This window comes from Brassica napus, chromosome C9 (assembly GCF_020379485.1).
Source record: "Brassica napus cultivar Da-Ae chromosome C9, Da-Ae, whole genome shotgun sequence".
Classification (NCBI taxonomy): Eukaryota; Viridiplantae; Streptophyta; class Magnoliopsida; order Brassicales; family Brassicaceae; genus Brassica; species Brassica napus.
In genome coordinates this window covers 29,985,090-29,999,520 of record NC_063452.1, presented here as the reverse complement: position 1 = coordinate 29,999,520, position 14,431 = coordinate 29,985,090, and the positions used below count along the sequence as shown (strand labels likewise).

General features: G+C 33.8%; 3 protein-coding genes and 1 long non-coding RNA gene across 10 annotated transcripts; 2 read left to right on the top strand and 2 right to left on the bottom strand.

The window, feature by feature from the left end:
• The first annotated feature begins 138 nt into the window (after window positions 1–138).
• LOC106358545 lies at window positions 139–1,006 on the top strand. The gene has a single exon (XM_013798367.3). The coding sequence runs from the start codon at window positions 139–141 to the stop codon at window positions 880–882; it is 744 nt and encodes a 247-aa protein (XP_013653821.2). The 3' UTR covers window positions 883–1,006.
• Window positions 1,007–2,931: 1,925 nt separating this feature from the next.
• LOC111198305 lies at window positions 2,932–3,518 on the bottom strand. The gene has a single exon (XM_048768605.1). It carries the CDS (start codon window positions 3,427–3,429, stop codon window positions 3,037–3,039), a length of 393 nt encoding a protein of 130 aa, XP_048624562.1. The 5' UTR covers window positions 3,430–3,518; the 3' UTR covers window positions 2,932–3,036.
• Window positions 3,519–7,428: 3,910 nt separating this feature from the next.
• LOC125592921 lies at window positions 7,429–9,930 on the bottom strand. Of its 7 annotated transcripts, XR_007328672.1 has the most exons (9): window positions 9,567–9,930; window positions 9,349–9,461; window positions 9,136–9,258; window positions 8,970–9,052; window positions 8,713–8,813; window positions 8,485–8,630; window positions 8,308–8,399; window positions 8,128–8,229; window positions 7,429–8,044 (listed from the first exon to the last, which is right to left on the bottom strand). It is a non-coding gene; the product is annotated as an uncharacterized LOC125592921 (long non-coding RNA). The 7 variants fall into 7 exon arrangements; XR_007328673.1 differs by having other exon boundaries at window positions 7,429–8,229; window positions 8,995–9,052; window positions 9,136–9,254; XR_007328667.1 differs by having other exon boundaries at window positions 7,429–8,229; window positions 8,995–9,052; window positions 9,567–9,928.
• Window positions 9,931–10,670: 740 nt separating this feature from the next.
• LOC111212588 (ankyrin repeat-containing protein BDA1-like) lies at window positions 10,671–14,248 on the top strand. Its single transcript, XM_022714146.2, has 2 exons — window positions 10,671–12,916; window positions 13,062–14,248. Exons 1-2 carry the CDS (start codon window positions 12,607–12,609, stop codon window positions 14,087–14,089), a joined length of 1,338 nt encoding a protein of 445 aa, XP_022569867.1. The 5' UTR covers window positions 10,671–12,606; the 3' UTR covers window positions 14,090–14,248.
• Window positions 14,249–14,431: the final 183 nt, after the last annotated feature.

Below are 14,431 nucleotides of genomic sequence, written 5' to 3'. Positions count from 1 at the left end.
CGACTTTAACGAACGGCCTTATCTTTATTGGGCCTAAATTGTAACTAATAAAGTCCATTAACACCCCTCCTGTTCTCCGCGTAGAGAGACCGTTGCACTGTTAAAAATATCTTGATTGACGCGCTTATATATATATATATGTACGGTACCTCTCACTATACACTAATCACAATTTCACAATTGCTTAGAAAATCAATCCTCTCTTTAAGCGTTATGTCGTCAAGCATGAATGTTCCACAAGTTGAAGTTAGTATTGACAGAAGGAGACTCCCCCCATCGGTAGGATACACATCAAACAATGTCCGCATCATGATCAACACTTGCTTTCACGAGGTTCTTGAAAACCTTACCACCCGTCAGCGAACGCTAACCGGCCGGTTCGTTTTGCTCTCCCCACCAGTTCTTATCGATTTCAATCTCTCTAGTTTAAGCAACAGTTACATCCAAGAGCTTCTCCGAGATAATCTTGCTCGTGGCCACCATTGGTTATGCGAAGATTTGGCCGCGGATATCTCATCGGAAGCGGAGGAGTTAGGTTTTGGACGTAATGGATTTAGCTTGACCTTCTCCATCGAAATCACTTACGAGAGGGTTGTGGCCATGTCTGATCCTCCTCCAGACGATGGATTGTTTTTGAGAACTGTGCTATCGAAGTTGGTTGTGCTAGGGAAGATAGATAGAGAGGAGCATGAGAGTTTGACGAATATGGAAACAGAGTCGTCGTGTTCGATTTGTCTCGACAATCTCTATGGTTCTTCTTCGATACATGGTTCCGCCACACTGATGAACTGTTCTCATGTCTTCCATGAACGTTGTCTCTCGGATTGGCTTCAACGGAAAAACACATGCCCCATGTGTCGGACTGTGTTGTACAATTGCTGATTTTGGAAACACATGGGGATCGAAACTAGGGTTTTCATGTACTGATTTCGCAATCTGGGTCACATGCGAGTCAAATTGTTAAAGTGCTATTTTGATAATAAATTTAGAAACTGTAGTTTTACAATTGGAGTGGCTTCCAACATATTTTTCAGGGTTCTCAGTGATCAGACTCTTTGTCTTTCTCTTCTTCTCTTGTAGACCAAGACTCAAAACTACATAAAGTTTCTTAGTATTCTTACCCTACAATTCCATCAAGAAATATTACTAGAAAAACGTATAGAATCACAAAGACGAAGAAAAACAAGAAAATCGTATGAGTCTTTGTGAAATGTAAACCAAGAAATATGTTTTAACCCAATTTCTTATGAAGCAACAAAGAACAGAATCACTAGATTAGGCGATGCGGGTAACTGCAGCATGTATAGAATCAGCAAGTTGAGGCATTGTCTTTGAGCTTAGACCTGTCATGCTTAACCTCTTGAAATACACAATTCTCATTATAAATGATAAGCTTTTAGTTGAACAAATAAATTTATCTAGCACAATTTTCTCTCTTAAGTTGGAAATACTAATTCAATTTTAGCATGTAGATCGAATCGTACTTATAATCTTCGGAGATGAATCTAGATTCTTAAGTATCAATGTAGATTCATATCCAACATATAATCTAATATCATTTGAAAATCAATACAATTAAAACATAAGCATAAAGTTGAACCCAACTTACTTGTTAGTTAAAAAATTTAAAAGTACTATATAATATAATTAACTAGGACCGACCCGTCCTACGGGCGGGATGTGAATTATAAAATAATTTCCACACTCTATAATTAACATTGTTTGTTTTAATTTTATTTATATTTTTTGTTTGTTCTTGTGAGGTATAATGAAATATTCATATATGATATCTTTGCTCTTAAACTTACTAATAAGAAAAAAAAAACTTACTAATAAGAATGGTCTGGTTCATTCCCAAAATTCAATCACATTGTTAATTTTAATACATTTCTATTAGTGCTGGTGAAAATTGCCCAAAAAAATGTCCAATCGTTTTAAATATATTGCAGCTATATTATCCAATCGTTTAGCTGAATTGTCCAGTGTTTATCATATATTTTAGTTAGACTTTGTACAATTGGGAGACTAAATAAACCATGCTATATAGAAAATTAGTAGATTTAAAAAAAAATATATATTACATATTTCTTTTGTTAAGTAACATATGTTTTAACTTTTAATTATACATTAAGAATTGATTTGGTATTACATTATTCCACGTGATAATTTGTAGTTGGATGAAGATATATATATATATCTTTGACTTGTATCAACCCTTTTTATATTGATGGTTAGATCTCGTTGGGGAGATGAGAATGCAGGTTCGGTTTTTATATCGAAGATAAGTTTATATAGAGGGTATGGGTCCATGGTGTGTTTTTGGAAGATTGTAATATCTGTATCGTATGTTGATGTGTTTATGTTCTAAGAAAGTTGATATTTTGGGTTTAATCTAGCACCTAATTGAAACGTTTAAATGTTATGGTTTAGGAGAGTTGTTATTTTTGTGTTGTTACTAAAATGCGTTTGTTATATATGATGGAGTTTTAATTTTGATATATTTATGAGAATATTTTTTTGTTGAATATGATGAATCTATTACAATTGATTGAATTCGATATGTCAGTGACAAACAATAAATTGATTTGTTAGGTTAAAACTATATAGTTATATATATGCTATTACTATTTGCTTATAATTATGTATTAATTGAGTATTAAAGAGTAGATTGTAGGGAAAAAAATTTAGGGGTTTCTAACTAATTTTAATATTTTTCGTAAATATATTATGCCGCATGCCCATAACTTATATCGGATCATCACACTTAAGTTACAAAAGTGAGAGTATATATAGATTATAGATTACTGCTATATGACTGACCTTCAAACTACAACATATAAGCTAATTCAATTGTAAGTATGTGCATCCATTTATTCTTTCTTTCCTCTGCTTCCAATAGCTTTTCTCCTCACCAAATCATAAGCACAGATGTAAAAAACATTGAAAGATCGATACAAACCTCTATATCCCTTACACACACAAAAGAATCAGAAAATGCTATAAAGAAAAACAACAAAACACATGGTTACTTCTCCTTCACAATGGTGAATCAGTATGAAACTTTTGACCTGTTTTCCATGTCGGTGATATAACCAATTGGGATCTCTTACACAAACCATTCCCATGAAAAGTCTTTGGTGAGGCCAACCAGTCCGCGAGGCTAGTATTGACGATGATCTCCTTCATTAGGGGCTTTGCTTGATCATCACTATCCGGTTCAACATTCTCCTTCATTAGCTGTTTAACTCTTCTTACTGGCTTTGCTTTAACGGCTTTCCACTGCGCAATATTCTCATCTGGATTCAGTAGAGGAGTCACATTCTGGCCGTCATCTTCTTCATCATCAGCATCATCTTCATAGTCATTTTCATCATCTGTTATAGTCCTCATCCTCCAAATCACTCGCTCCATACACCAATTCATCTTCATCTTCTAAACTTGATGGTAGAGTTGGTTCAAAGGTTTGTACATTCAAGTTAAACCTTACTCTCTTCCTTGTCTTCTTTTTTCCTTCCTTCTTCTCCTCCTCTGCCTCTACCTCACACCTAACACAATACCAGAAAGAAACAGAGCATTGACCATTGTTAAATGACTATCTCTGCACAATACCAGAAAGAAACAGAGCATTTTTCTGAACACAACTATTGTATAGAAACTCCACCTACTAATTTTTCGGAAAAGAATTTACTTTGCTGTTTAAACAGATCGAGGTTATAACAGTTAATGGTAGTACAAAGTGCAAGGCTTACCAATAATGTTGGCAGCCATGTTGGTTTCCGCAAGATCAAATCAGCTGAACTGTTGGAACCATCCCTAGTGAACCAAAATTCAATATCAACAATCAGTTTCGTTGCTCCTTGTTACAAATTAAGCTGCAAGTTCCTGAGTTTGCTTATTAACTTACAACCAAGCAGGAGAAGGGAAACATACATGATTAATTTCCACAAAGATAATAGTGCCCTGAAATCAAAATATAAAAAAGGATAAATCAGACAAACCAAGATATTAAAAAAATCAAATTATATTACAAAACTGAAGTAACATGATCAGTTCAACTGAAACACTACCAGTACTCATAAAATGGCTAAAAATCACGTAAGGTAACATCAGTATGACAGAAAATAAAAACTCAAAACAATCGATATCTAGAAGAGCAAATCGGATAGAAATCACTCACGTTAACTTCCATAAAGAGCAGATCGGCCCACATAAGCTCCCCACCACGCTTGACATTCCTAGCTTCCCAGAATCGCAGCAGCCTCGCCTCAACAACGGATGAGCATCTGCTGGACTTCAAGTCGGAAAAAAAACCTTCGAGTTAGCCACCAAGAGAGATGAGGATCAAGAGACAAATATGTGAGAGATCGATAGCAGAAAGTTTTAGAGATCGCGAAAATCGGAAGTGAGATACGAACCTATTTATACCCAAAATCGCCGTCTGAGCAACGCATTTGGAGATCTCGTAGTGGACTCACGAATTAAAGACAATAAGAGTAAATACGTAGGAATCGCACCTCATTCCGTTACAGAAACTGAATCACCATCCTCGCCTCAAATCGAAGTGAAACAGAGAGAACGGAAGGAGAAGACGCTGCGAATGGATTAGGGTTTGCGTTTGGTTAGCTGGTCTTCGGGCCGCAAGACGGAGCGTGACACCAAGCCCAAATGAAGCCCAGACGGAACACACATAAAAGACGCTGCGTTTCATTTAACTTGGACTCGTGGCACGCGTACAGGAGGCGAGTTTCGACGTGGAGGGCCTAGGAAGGAGGCAAACGCTACTATATATAATTAGATATCCCTACATTATCCTTAAGCCGAATGAATTTATATATAACAAAACACCCTAAATTCTCCTCTTATTTATGGTAAGAATTGATGTCAAAAAAAATTATGGTAAGAATTTAAATGAGGTGATTATTAATGATATTTCTTATTAAGTGATATTATTTATAGTAACAAACATTAATGTCTCTAGATCTTAACTTATTTAACCAAAAATAATATTTTTAATTAGGTTGTTAACACATCTCTTAATTTCTCTCGAACGATTTAAATTTATATATTCACAATACTAACAAATAAATATTTTGAAATATTCCTTATACGATCCGACATCTTTAAACTTATTCCTCAAACAATATAAATAACAAAACAAACTAATATTGTCATATATAAAATAAATTTTGGTTTTCTCTAATATTATTTTCTTCGTTTTTTCAAATAGTAAAAAAATTGTGAAAGAACGATGTTCATGAACAAAAGGCCGAGTTAAATAAGATACCTGAGAACCGACAAGGAGCATATCCACTACTCCCATGAGCTCTCCGGTGGACATTCCTGGCCTCCCATAACCGGAGCAACCACACTTAAACAGTGGAGGAGTAGCAGCCCGTCTGCAGATCGGAGAGAAAGACTGAAACGCTAGCCATATCTTACAGTGGTAGTTTACTGGTTAGCTTGGAAGAATGAGAGGATGATTCTCTAATAAGGAAATCGTACCTTTTCAGAAATCACATTGAATATGAATCGTGTGTGAGATTAATGGAGGGTTTTAAGATGATTATTCGTAACTGGTATGTTTCTGTCTCTGAGGAAGAAGATGAAAGAGCTATTACGAAGACCTAACCGACACAAGTTCTGGAGAGGCGATGAAGAAGAACACGGTCTCCTAACTGAAACGTGGCGCTTCATCTAAGGTGGAGACGAGAAAAAGGCCAGATATGATAATAAACCCAAACGAATTGCACAGAAGTCCAAAGTAAACACGAAGCCCAGCAAAACTAAAAGCCCAAACGATGTGCACAACTCTATTAACGAAACGCAGCGTACCAGCTTAGGAAGACACGTGCCGCGTCCAGAATCACTGAATTTCTGACGTGGATGGCTTAAGAGTGAGAGAAACGCTATTATATATATATATACTAGGGTAGGCCCGCCCTACGGGCGGGAAGTTATAATAAAAACTATTTTCTATGAATTTTTATTAATTTTGAAGTATTTAAAACTATTATTGATTGAAAATGATATTAGAGTAAAACTCGTCTAAGGCTGGTAAATGAATAAAAAAAAACATTATAACCATAAATTCTCAAGAAATTTTAATAAATTATTTACAAACATTTAGTTTGGTTTCAACTAAATATGTCATTAAATTTCACTTATTTCTTAGATTGTTTTCAACTAAATATATCATTAAATTTCACTTATTTATGTTAGAATTTTTTATATTTTGAGAATTATTATATTTTGGAAATTTATATATTTATTTATAGACTACTACATTTTTGAAAATATAATAATTTTTTTTGTTCCCAATATTTATTATACTATGTTCGTAGCAAATATTGTTTTTAAAAATATAGCTTCCTAAAAAATTAGTAGTCAATTGTGTTCAACACATAACTCGCGGATCATATATTACAAATTTCTTACAAAATAATTTTATATAATGACTAAAGGGAAATTTCCTAGGATGGCACTAAAAAAGTTTATATCACAAATATAGACTCTAAGAATCAAAATGACCAAAATGTATCATTAAAGACGTAAATATACATTTATACCCCTAGGGTTAACTAATTCAAACCTTAGAGTTTAGAGTTAAGGGTGGGGATTTGGCTTTGTGGTTTAAGATTTTATAAAATAGAAAATATATATTAAAATTTTGAAAATAAAAATTTTAAAATAGTTTTAAGAAGTATTTTCGAATTACAAAAAGAAAATTTGAAAAAAAAAATAAAAACAAAATTCAAAAAAAAAAATCAAAAAAAAATTATAAAAAAGATCGAATTTGAAAACATATAATCTAAAACTATAAAAAAATTATTTTTTTATTTTTTTATTTTTTTATTTTTTTATTTTTTATATATCTAGGGTATTAGTGTCATTTTACCTATTAAATGAAATATTTTGATATTTCTCCTTTTGGTCTATTTTTGTGACTAAAACTTGAAGATGGTCTATTTATGAAAATTGCCAATGATTAAACGTCTAAAATAATATAATATATAATTTAAGGTTGTTTATTGTTATGTCTTGTTGAACTTTATTTTGTGATATAAATTAACATAGCTTGATATAGTATACATAAATTTATCGTTAATTATATATGAAAAATGTTTATAAGATATTGCTCATATGTTTATAGATCCAATAAGTTTATGTAGTTCGGATATATTATATATAAATTTATCTGACAAAAATTTTCAGAAGATATTGTTCAATAAATAAAATTTTACTTAAGAGTTTGGCTAATTAAATATATTATATACAATTTTAAGTACATATTTTTATTGTAACATATTTTAAGTAAATCGTTAAATAATTTTTGATCAGTTAAATTATTTATAAACCTTGATATTGATTTATTTGTGTCAAATTAAGTTAGAAGCTTCATAATTGTATTTGGATAGTTTCTTCCCGATATATGTGTTACTTTGAGAAGATATATTTAGCTATAGCCATTATTTTTGGAAATTGATATAACAAAAAAGAAATTATATTGTGAACAAAAGCTTTGAAAATCTGATATCCAAGTAAATAAAAGAATTAGCTTAAACTCCAAAACACAACTACCGCAGCTTCCTTACTTCTTAGGGCGCACACATTGTGTGTAACTGAGAGCTTTTATTGGAGCTGGATCAGAGAAGCCTTTAACTGAGATGCTCTTTAGAGAAAAGGGACACATAAGAAAATAATTCGTCAGGGCTTATGGAGCCACATAAAGTACCATTCTCCCATAGCAGAAGGACAATTCCGTTTCTGTCTAGACCCACCGGTGAATTATATGAATCATCATTCAGCAACATCTAAAGGTTCTTCCATGAGCTTTGGGTGAACTGAAAGCCATTTCTAAAAAAAAAAACACTACCCACTAAAACAGGCACTCAAAATTATTAGCAAAGACCCCAAAAATGACATAGTATATGTCATCAGCTCCTCTAAGAAAAAATATCTTACCTCGAACAAAAGAGAGTGTACATGACAAAATTATGACTCTACTCAGTGTATATCTGCCAGTAATTTTTTTTTTGAACAACTCCTGCCAGTAATTGTTAATGTCTAAATTTACCAACTCTCATAAGATAAATATGGCTAGCAGATTTTAGAAAACTGCAATGATACCTTAGAAAATAGTTCCCACCACTAATCACTAAATCAAACAGAAAAAAACAAAAGGCGCAGTATGAGAATATAATATATAGCCCACATACAGAGAGATGTCCCCTGCAAAAATCCAAGAGATGTTAGTTTCAATCTGACTTTTGTACAGAGGAGAAACGAAACTAAAATTTGCAGTCATACCATCGATATGTGTTGCAAAATCCACTTTCATAACATCGTCGTATTGAAGTACAGTCTTGTCTCCGGAGTTTGGTGTCCAATGAGCAGCAACCCTGGAAGTTAAAAAACATCAGAGATGAACATGATTACTAAAGAAGAATAGTGAATTGTGGATAGGAAGAGAAAGTTGAAACCAACCAATTCAAAGAGCACCCTGTAGGGAAAGCAATACCAGCTTTCAGACCATTCTCTGATATAAGTTTACAAACAATATCCTCAAGTGTCTCGCATACATCAGTCATCAACATTCCAGGCTTCACTATGCTTCTTACATATTTTCTAACCTGAAAATTTATGAATAAAAATAATAAAATATTCCAGGAGAAAAAATAATCTGTTGTCATTTAATATGTTAAAGAGATCAACCTCGCTATGAACTTCTGCAGCCTAGCGTACAGAGTTGTATATTGGCTTTCTCCAAACGCTCCAAATCTCTCTCCTCTTCGGATGTTGTTCTCCACAAATTGCTACAATACAGAGATCAAGATCCATAGTCTTAAAATCTAATAAAGTTCAGCAGAAGCAAAAACAAAAGCTGTATGGACTATATCTACATGCATATTGCATACTAAAACGTATTAAAAATATTCCCTTAAAGCTAAATAGAGTTGTATGAAATTTACTCGTCCTTATACTGTTGGATTTCACCTTCAGGAAACTCTCCAGATGGAAAAAGCTTAACGACAGGGATTGTTGGGCCGTCTTCCTGCAAACATAAGACAAACCATCGCTAAAGCAAACAACAAAAGTGACAAATTGAAAGAAAAGAGAGAACGAAACACTTCTTACATGCTTTTACTCTTATTTTTCTTGTTCTTCTTCGTTAAGTCTCAGCTTGAAAGAACAAAAGAAACATGCAATATACTACTCAATCAGCCATGAATCAATCTTTCTGGGCCTGAATCCAACTTTCTTCCGGCAACCGGAAGACAACGGAAACATTAAAAATGTAATAAAGAAAAAAAATCCAGTTATGAACTCAAGCTTAGGAATAAAACAAACCTGGGAATCAAGTCGCAACATATCGACTCCCATGAGTTCTCCACCGCGTCGGACGTTTCTAGCCTCCCAATAATGGAGAAACCGCACTTTAAGGTGGAGGAGCAGTGTCCGATCTTCAAATCGGAAAGGAAGATTGTATGTTAGCCATTCTACTCAGAATAAGATTAATGGTTTGTGAAAATGAATAAGGAGATCGTTCTCATAGCATGAAAGCCTACCTTTTTATTGTCGCAATTCCACCGCCTCCCATATTAATGATTGCATTGAAGAGAGATTGTGGGTCATGGATTTAAGCAACTGACTTTAAGAAGATGAACCTGTAACTGATTGACTCTCAGAATTTTTAGGAAGAAGATGAAAGAACTCTTTCGAAACCATAGATCGAGTTTAGCTCTCGTATGGCGGAGACGAAGAATGGGTTAATCCCTAAATCAAAAACGTTGCGTTTCATTACATATCGAGTTGCTCTTTATTTTGTTTGGGTCCATTCTGAACATAAAACCTGTATACAAATTGAAACCCAAATCCATTAAACCTTCGATTAAATGAAACGCAACGCTTGGACACGTGGCACAATTCTGTGAACTGAATTTCCTATGTGGCATCCTAGGTGTCTCTCTAAGGAGAAAGCAAACCATACTTTATATAGATAGATATATATATATATATAGATAGATATTAAATATCCAGTCGTAGTAGAATTGCATACGTTAATTCTGTTTTTTTTAAATCAGAATTGAGACACAAGCAAATATACAAATGATGAAGTCCGGTTACCATTTTTTCTTTTAAAGTCCGGTTAAGATTGCTACATATAAGAAAACGATATATATGTGAACACACACACACACAAAATATTTATCCTTAATAAGTCCAAACAAAACAAACATCTCTAGAACTGTAATTTTACAATTGTAGTGGCTCACAACATATTTTTCAGGGTTCTCAATGATCGTACTATTTATCTTTCTTTTCTTCTCTTGTAAACCAAGACTCAAAGCTACATAAACTTTCTTAGTATTCTTACCCTACAATTCCATCAAACCATGAATTTTAAATTTGCAAACATATTAGTCTTTCATAATCACGTCTCCTTATTAAATTTTTCTACTTCCATAAGACATGTTAGGTTGACTCTTTCGCTTCGCAAGTCTGACTCCACTTTTTTTTTTTTTTTTTTTTGCTAACCGATTATCCTGGCTCCACCGAGGTGGTCCAGACTAGAGACCGAAGTGAGCATGGACGCTGCCAGGGCGTCACCATGTGGCTCACCGTGTAACGGTCTTCGGTCTCGGATGCTGCAGTCCATATGTAAATTCCGCAGTGGCCAAGGCTCGAATCCAGGGGCGGACACTTCAGCTGGAGCTCCTATACCACTTGTAGGAATAGCTTCTCTCACGCATTCAATTTTGCTGAACAATTAATTGTGTTCAGAGTAAATCTCTAAGACGAAAGCATTAAACAAAAAAAAACATTCATTGTGTAGGAATCTCATGGGCTACACAATACGCAACGGCATATAAACCAAGATCGATAACCAAATCAGAACCGAAAACGATTCTTATATTTTTAAAAATGGAAAGCCAAAACACCGAGTGAATACCCAAATAGCCAAAATACAGTTCATATATATACCTAAATTATTAGTTATATTAAGTTTTAAAATTATCAAAAAGAATTAAGTTTTAAAATTACCAAATATTCAGCTTACATATGTTGTCCACAAAGGTTCTGAGTTTCCAACTTGGGGCATATCCTATGATAGATTCTTCATTTTGTTGTCATATTGTTTTACCAAATATTATAAAAATACTATAAAAATACTATGTAGAAACTGAATTATCAAAAAATGGATTACCGGGATATTTTTCATCCGAAATATTTAAAATTATTTGAACTACCTGAAAGAACCAAAATCCTAAATCTTTTATCCCAAATATTTAAATTTATCTGAATTATTCAAAAAATCTAAAATTCAGATTTTAACCCGAATTATCCTAAATTATTCGAAAAATCCGGAACCAAACTGGAACCGAATTAGACTCAAAATATTATTGGATATTAACCAATTTTTTTAACATTTTATCCGTACTAAATCAAAAATAAAAATAACCAAACCGAAACTGAACATAATTTAAAAAAAATAACCGAATGGTTTCCTATATTCTTAGAACTCAAAAACAAAAACCAAAAACAAAAAACAAAGAAAAACGAACCAAAATCAAACTGAAACCAAACGTCCATGCCTAGGCTACAACTTACAAAAGTTTGTTATATGTGTGTAAAATAGCTTGTCTATGTATTTACACAAACCAAATACTCCCTCCATTTTAATATACTTGATTGTTTCGAGAATTTTTGTTATTTCATTATATATGATATTTGCACAAATCTATATAACTTTAACTTTATAAAAACTGTGTAGCCAATTAAATTTTTATTATTTTTATTTATAATTAAATAAACTAGTTTAAAATTTTAATTTAATGATACTTTTGATAAAATTCTTAATATGTGTGCATTGGAATAAAACATCAAGTAATATGGAATGGGGTGAGTAGTATATTTAAACCGAGATTAAACCCAAATGCTTGTTTATAACTGGATTGGTTTTTAATTTTAGAATTCAGAGAACGATTTGATCAAAAGAAAAATTCAGAGAAATTAGACCAATTTAGTCTACAATCAAATCAGATGAACAAGTTTTATATTTTCAAAATTATAAGCACACATTAAAATAAAATAATATTAACTGAACCATTTTTTTGTAATATGTTTAAAAGAAAAAAGAAAAAAGAAAGAGAAGACTTTTGTGTTCAGATTGATAAAACGTATTGGGTTGGTAGTAGATTGAGTTTCTCTTAAATTAATAGATAAGTCATAACTTCTTGTTTCCCTAGAGAAGACTTTTGTAGTCTCTTTCTGAGTTCATGTAGTGTTTGTCTTTTATTGGCTTAAGCCAAAGTCAAATCAAACCCATTCCATTAAACAAACGATGGATCATATTATTAGGGATAAATCCTATATATCTTAGGATAATGATGTAACTAGTCCTAGTCCTTATCATCTTAGGATATTCTATTTGTATAAATAGGGAGCTTATGCTATTCTAATGAGACAACACAAATTACTTCTTTATACGATTTCACATATTTATATTGTATACTTGTTCATACGATAAAAATCCATAAATTATCAAAGTAATCCACGTTTTTTCATTTCTTCTTTCTTCTTCTTCTTGTTCTTGACACTTCTCCAATGGATCCAAGATTGATAGTAACTCAAATCGGAAACATCGATGAATTGTATGAGGTTATCCATGAGAATCCATACATTCTTGAAAGCATTGATGCAGTACCGTTCATCAACACTCCTCTTCATGTAGCTTCTGCTTCTGGGAACCTTCCTTTAGCCATGGAGATTATGAATCTAAAGCCATCATTTGCTAGAAAACTTAACACGTATGGTTTAAGTCCATTGCATCTTGCAATAGAAGAAGGTCAAACACGGTTGGTTCTAAGTTTACTCAAGGTTGATCCTAACCTTGTTCGCCTTCCAGGAAGAGAAGGTGCGTATAACTCTATTCTGTATTTATTACTAACCAAATATCTGACTCATAATACTCTTTCCCAACCATTTTACTTGATTTCATTTTTATTTTCCTTCTTTTGGCATCACTATGAATGATGAAATAGTTTGTTTTTTGGATAAAGGCACGACGCCGTTTCATCAAGTAGTGGGAAGAGGAGAGACTGATCTCATGACAGAGTTTCTCTTAGCTTGTCCTGGTTGCATTAGAGATGCTAACGTCAATGGTGAAACCGCTCTACACATCGCGGTTTTAAACGACAGGTACGAAGAGCTTGAACTGCTCTTGGGATGGGTTCAGAGACTGCGTCAAGCAGACGCTGAATCGCTAGAGATGCAATTTTTAAACAAACGTGACCAAGACGGTAACACAGCCTTGCACCTAGCAGCATATCACAACAGATTCAAAGAAGTGAAGCTGTTGGTAAAATGTCATGCGGTTAACCTAAACGTTCGTAACCGGATCGGTTTAACAGCTCTAGATATCTTACAGAACCAGGGGGAACATCAAACGAACAGAAACATCGAAAACATTGTTAGAAAATCGGGAGGTAAGACCGGAAACTCTCTGCCAAAACCCAAGAAAGTGTCGGAAATCTTGAGAACTCCGATTGGTTTCACAGAGCATTTGTTCACACTGACAGCACGGTACAGGAACCAGACATCAGAAGGAACACGAGCTGCGCTTCTAGTGATAGCCGCACTAATAATCACAACTACTTATCAAACAGCTTTGCAGCCACCAGGCGGTGTATACCAAGAAAATGCAGCTGAGGAAAGCAAGAAGAGTGTTGGTACTATAGTGATGAATCATAAATATTTCTATGTTCTCCGGAATGTGAATAGTATGGCTTTCGTTGGAGCAGTTTTCATGGCGTTCTGTTTGTTACCAGCTGGTGAAGGATATGTATGGTGGTTCATGTGGATTGCAGTGCCCTTATATGTTTCTTACTTGGTTTCAATGTCGGTTATATCTCCAGATACAGTGTGGTATTTCTCTACTAGTGCGGTGTCCGTATTAATCATTATTGCTGTGTACATGGTTGTGTATTTGGTGCGGTGGAGGCGGTCTAAGAAGAACATACCTGGAACCACAAGTGAGTTGATTCTTGAAGGCTTGACAACATTTGATTTAGCTAAAGGAGTTGAATGAAGGTAAAGTGAGTTCTGTAGTTTTCATTCTATGTAAGATTGTTTCCATGTAATAAGAAAATGAATCACAACTCTGCTATTAAAGGAGCAAACTAATTGAAATGGTAGCAACCAAGCGTTGAGCTTTTCTCTTAGAACAAATGTGTTTATGAATCACTCCCATGAGATTATTAGTAAAAGAATCTGGTGGATGCAATACAAATGTAATAAGTTTCATTTACAACCCAAAAACAAAAACAAAAGAGAGCAAAAGTTCCAGACACCGGTGAGAAACAAATGGCCGATGTTGTCTGCTTCTGCACATAGAACAGGACCAAATCCCCCCCCCCCCCCCCCCCCCCCC

What these genes read in the sequence shown, in the direction of transcription:
- LOC106358545 (XM_013798367.3), top strand. Translation starts at nt 139, where the DNA reads ATGTACGGTACCTCTCACTATACACTAATCACAATTTCACAATTGCTT.
- LOC111198305 (XM_048768605.1), bottom strand. Translation starts at nt 3,429, where the DNA reads ATGAAGATGAATTGGTGTATGGAGCGAGTGATTTGGAGGATGAGGACT.
- LOC111212588 (XM_022714146.2), top strand. Translation starts at nt 12,607, where the DNA reads ATGGATCCAAGATTGATAGTAACTCAAATCGGAAACATCGATGAATTG. An exon ending in TCGCCTTCCAGGAAGAGAAG is followed by an intron (nt 12,917 to 13,061) that starts GTGCGTATAACT and finishes TTTTGGATAAAG; the next exon opens with GCACGACGCCGTTTCATCAA.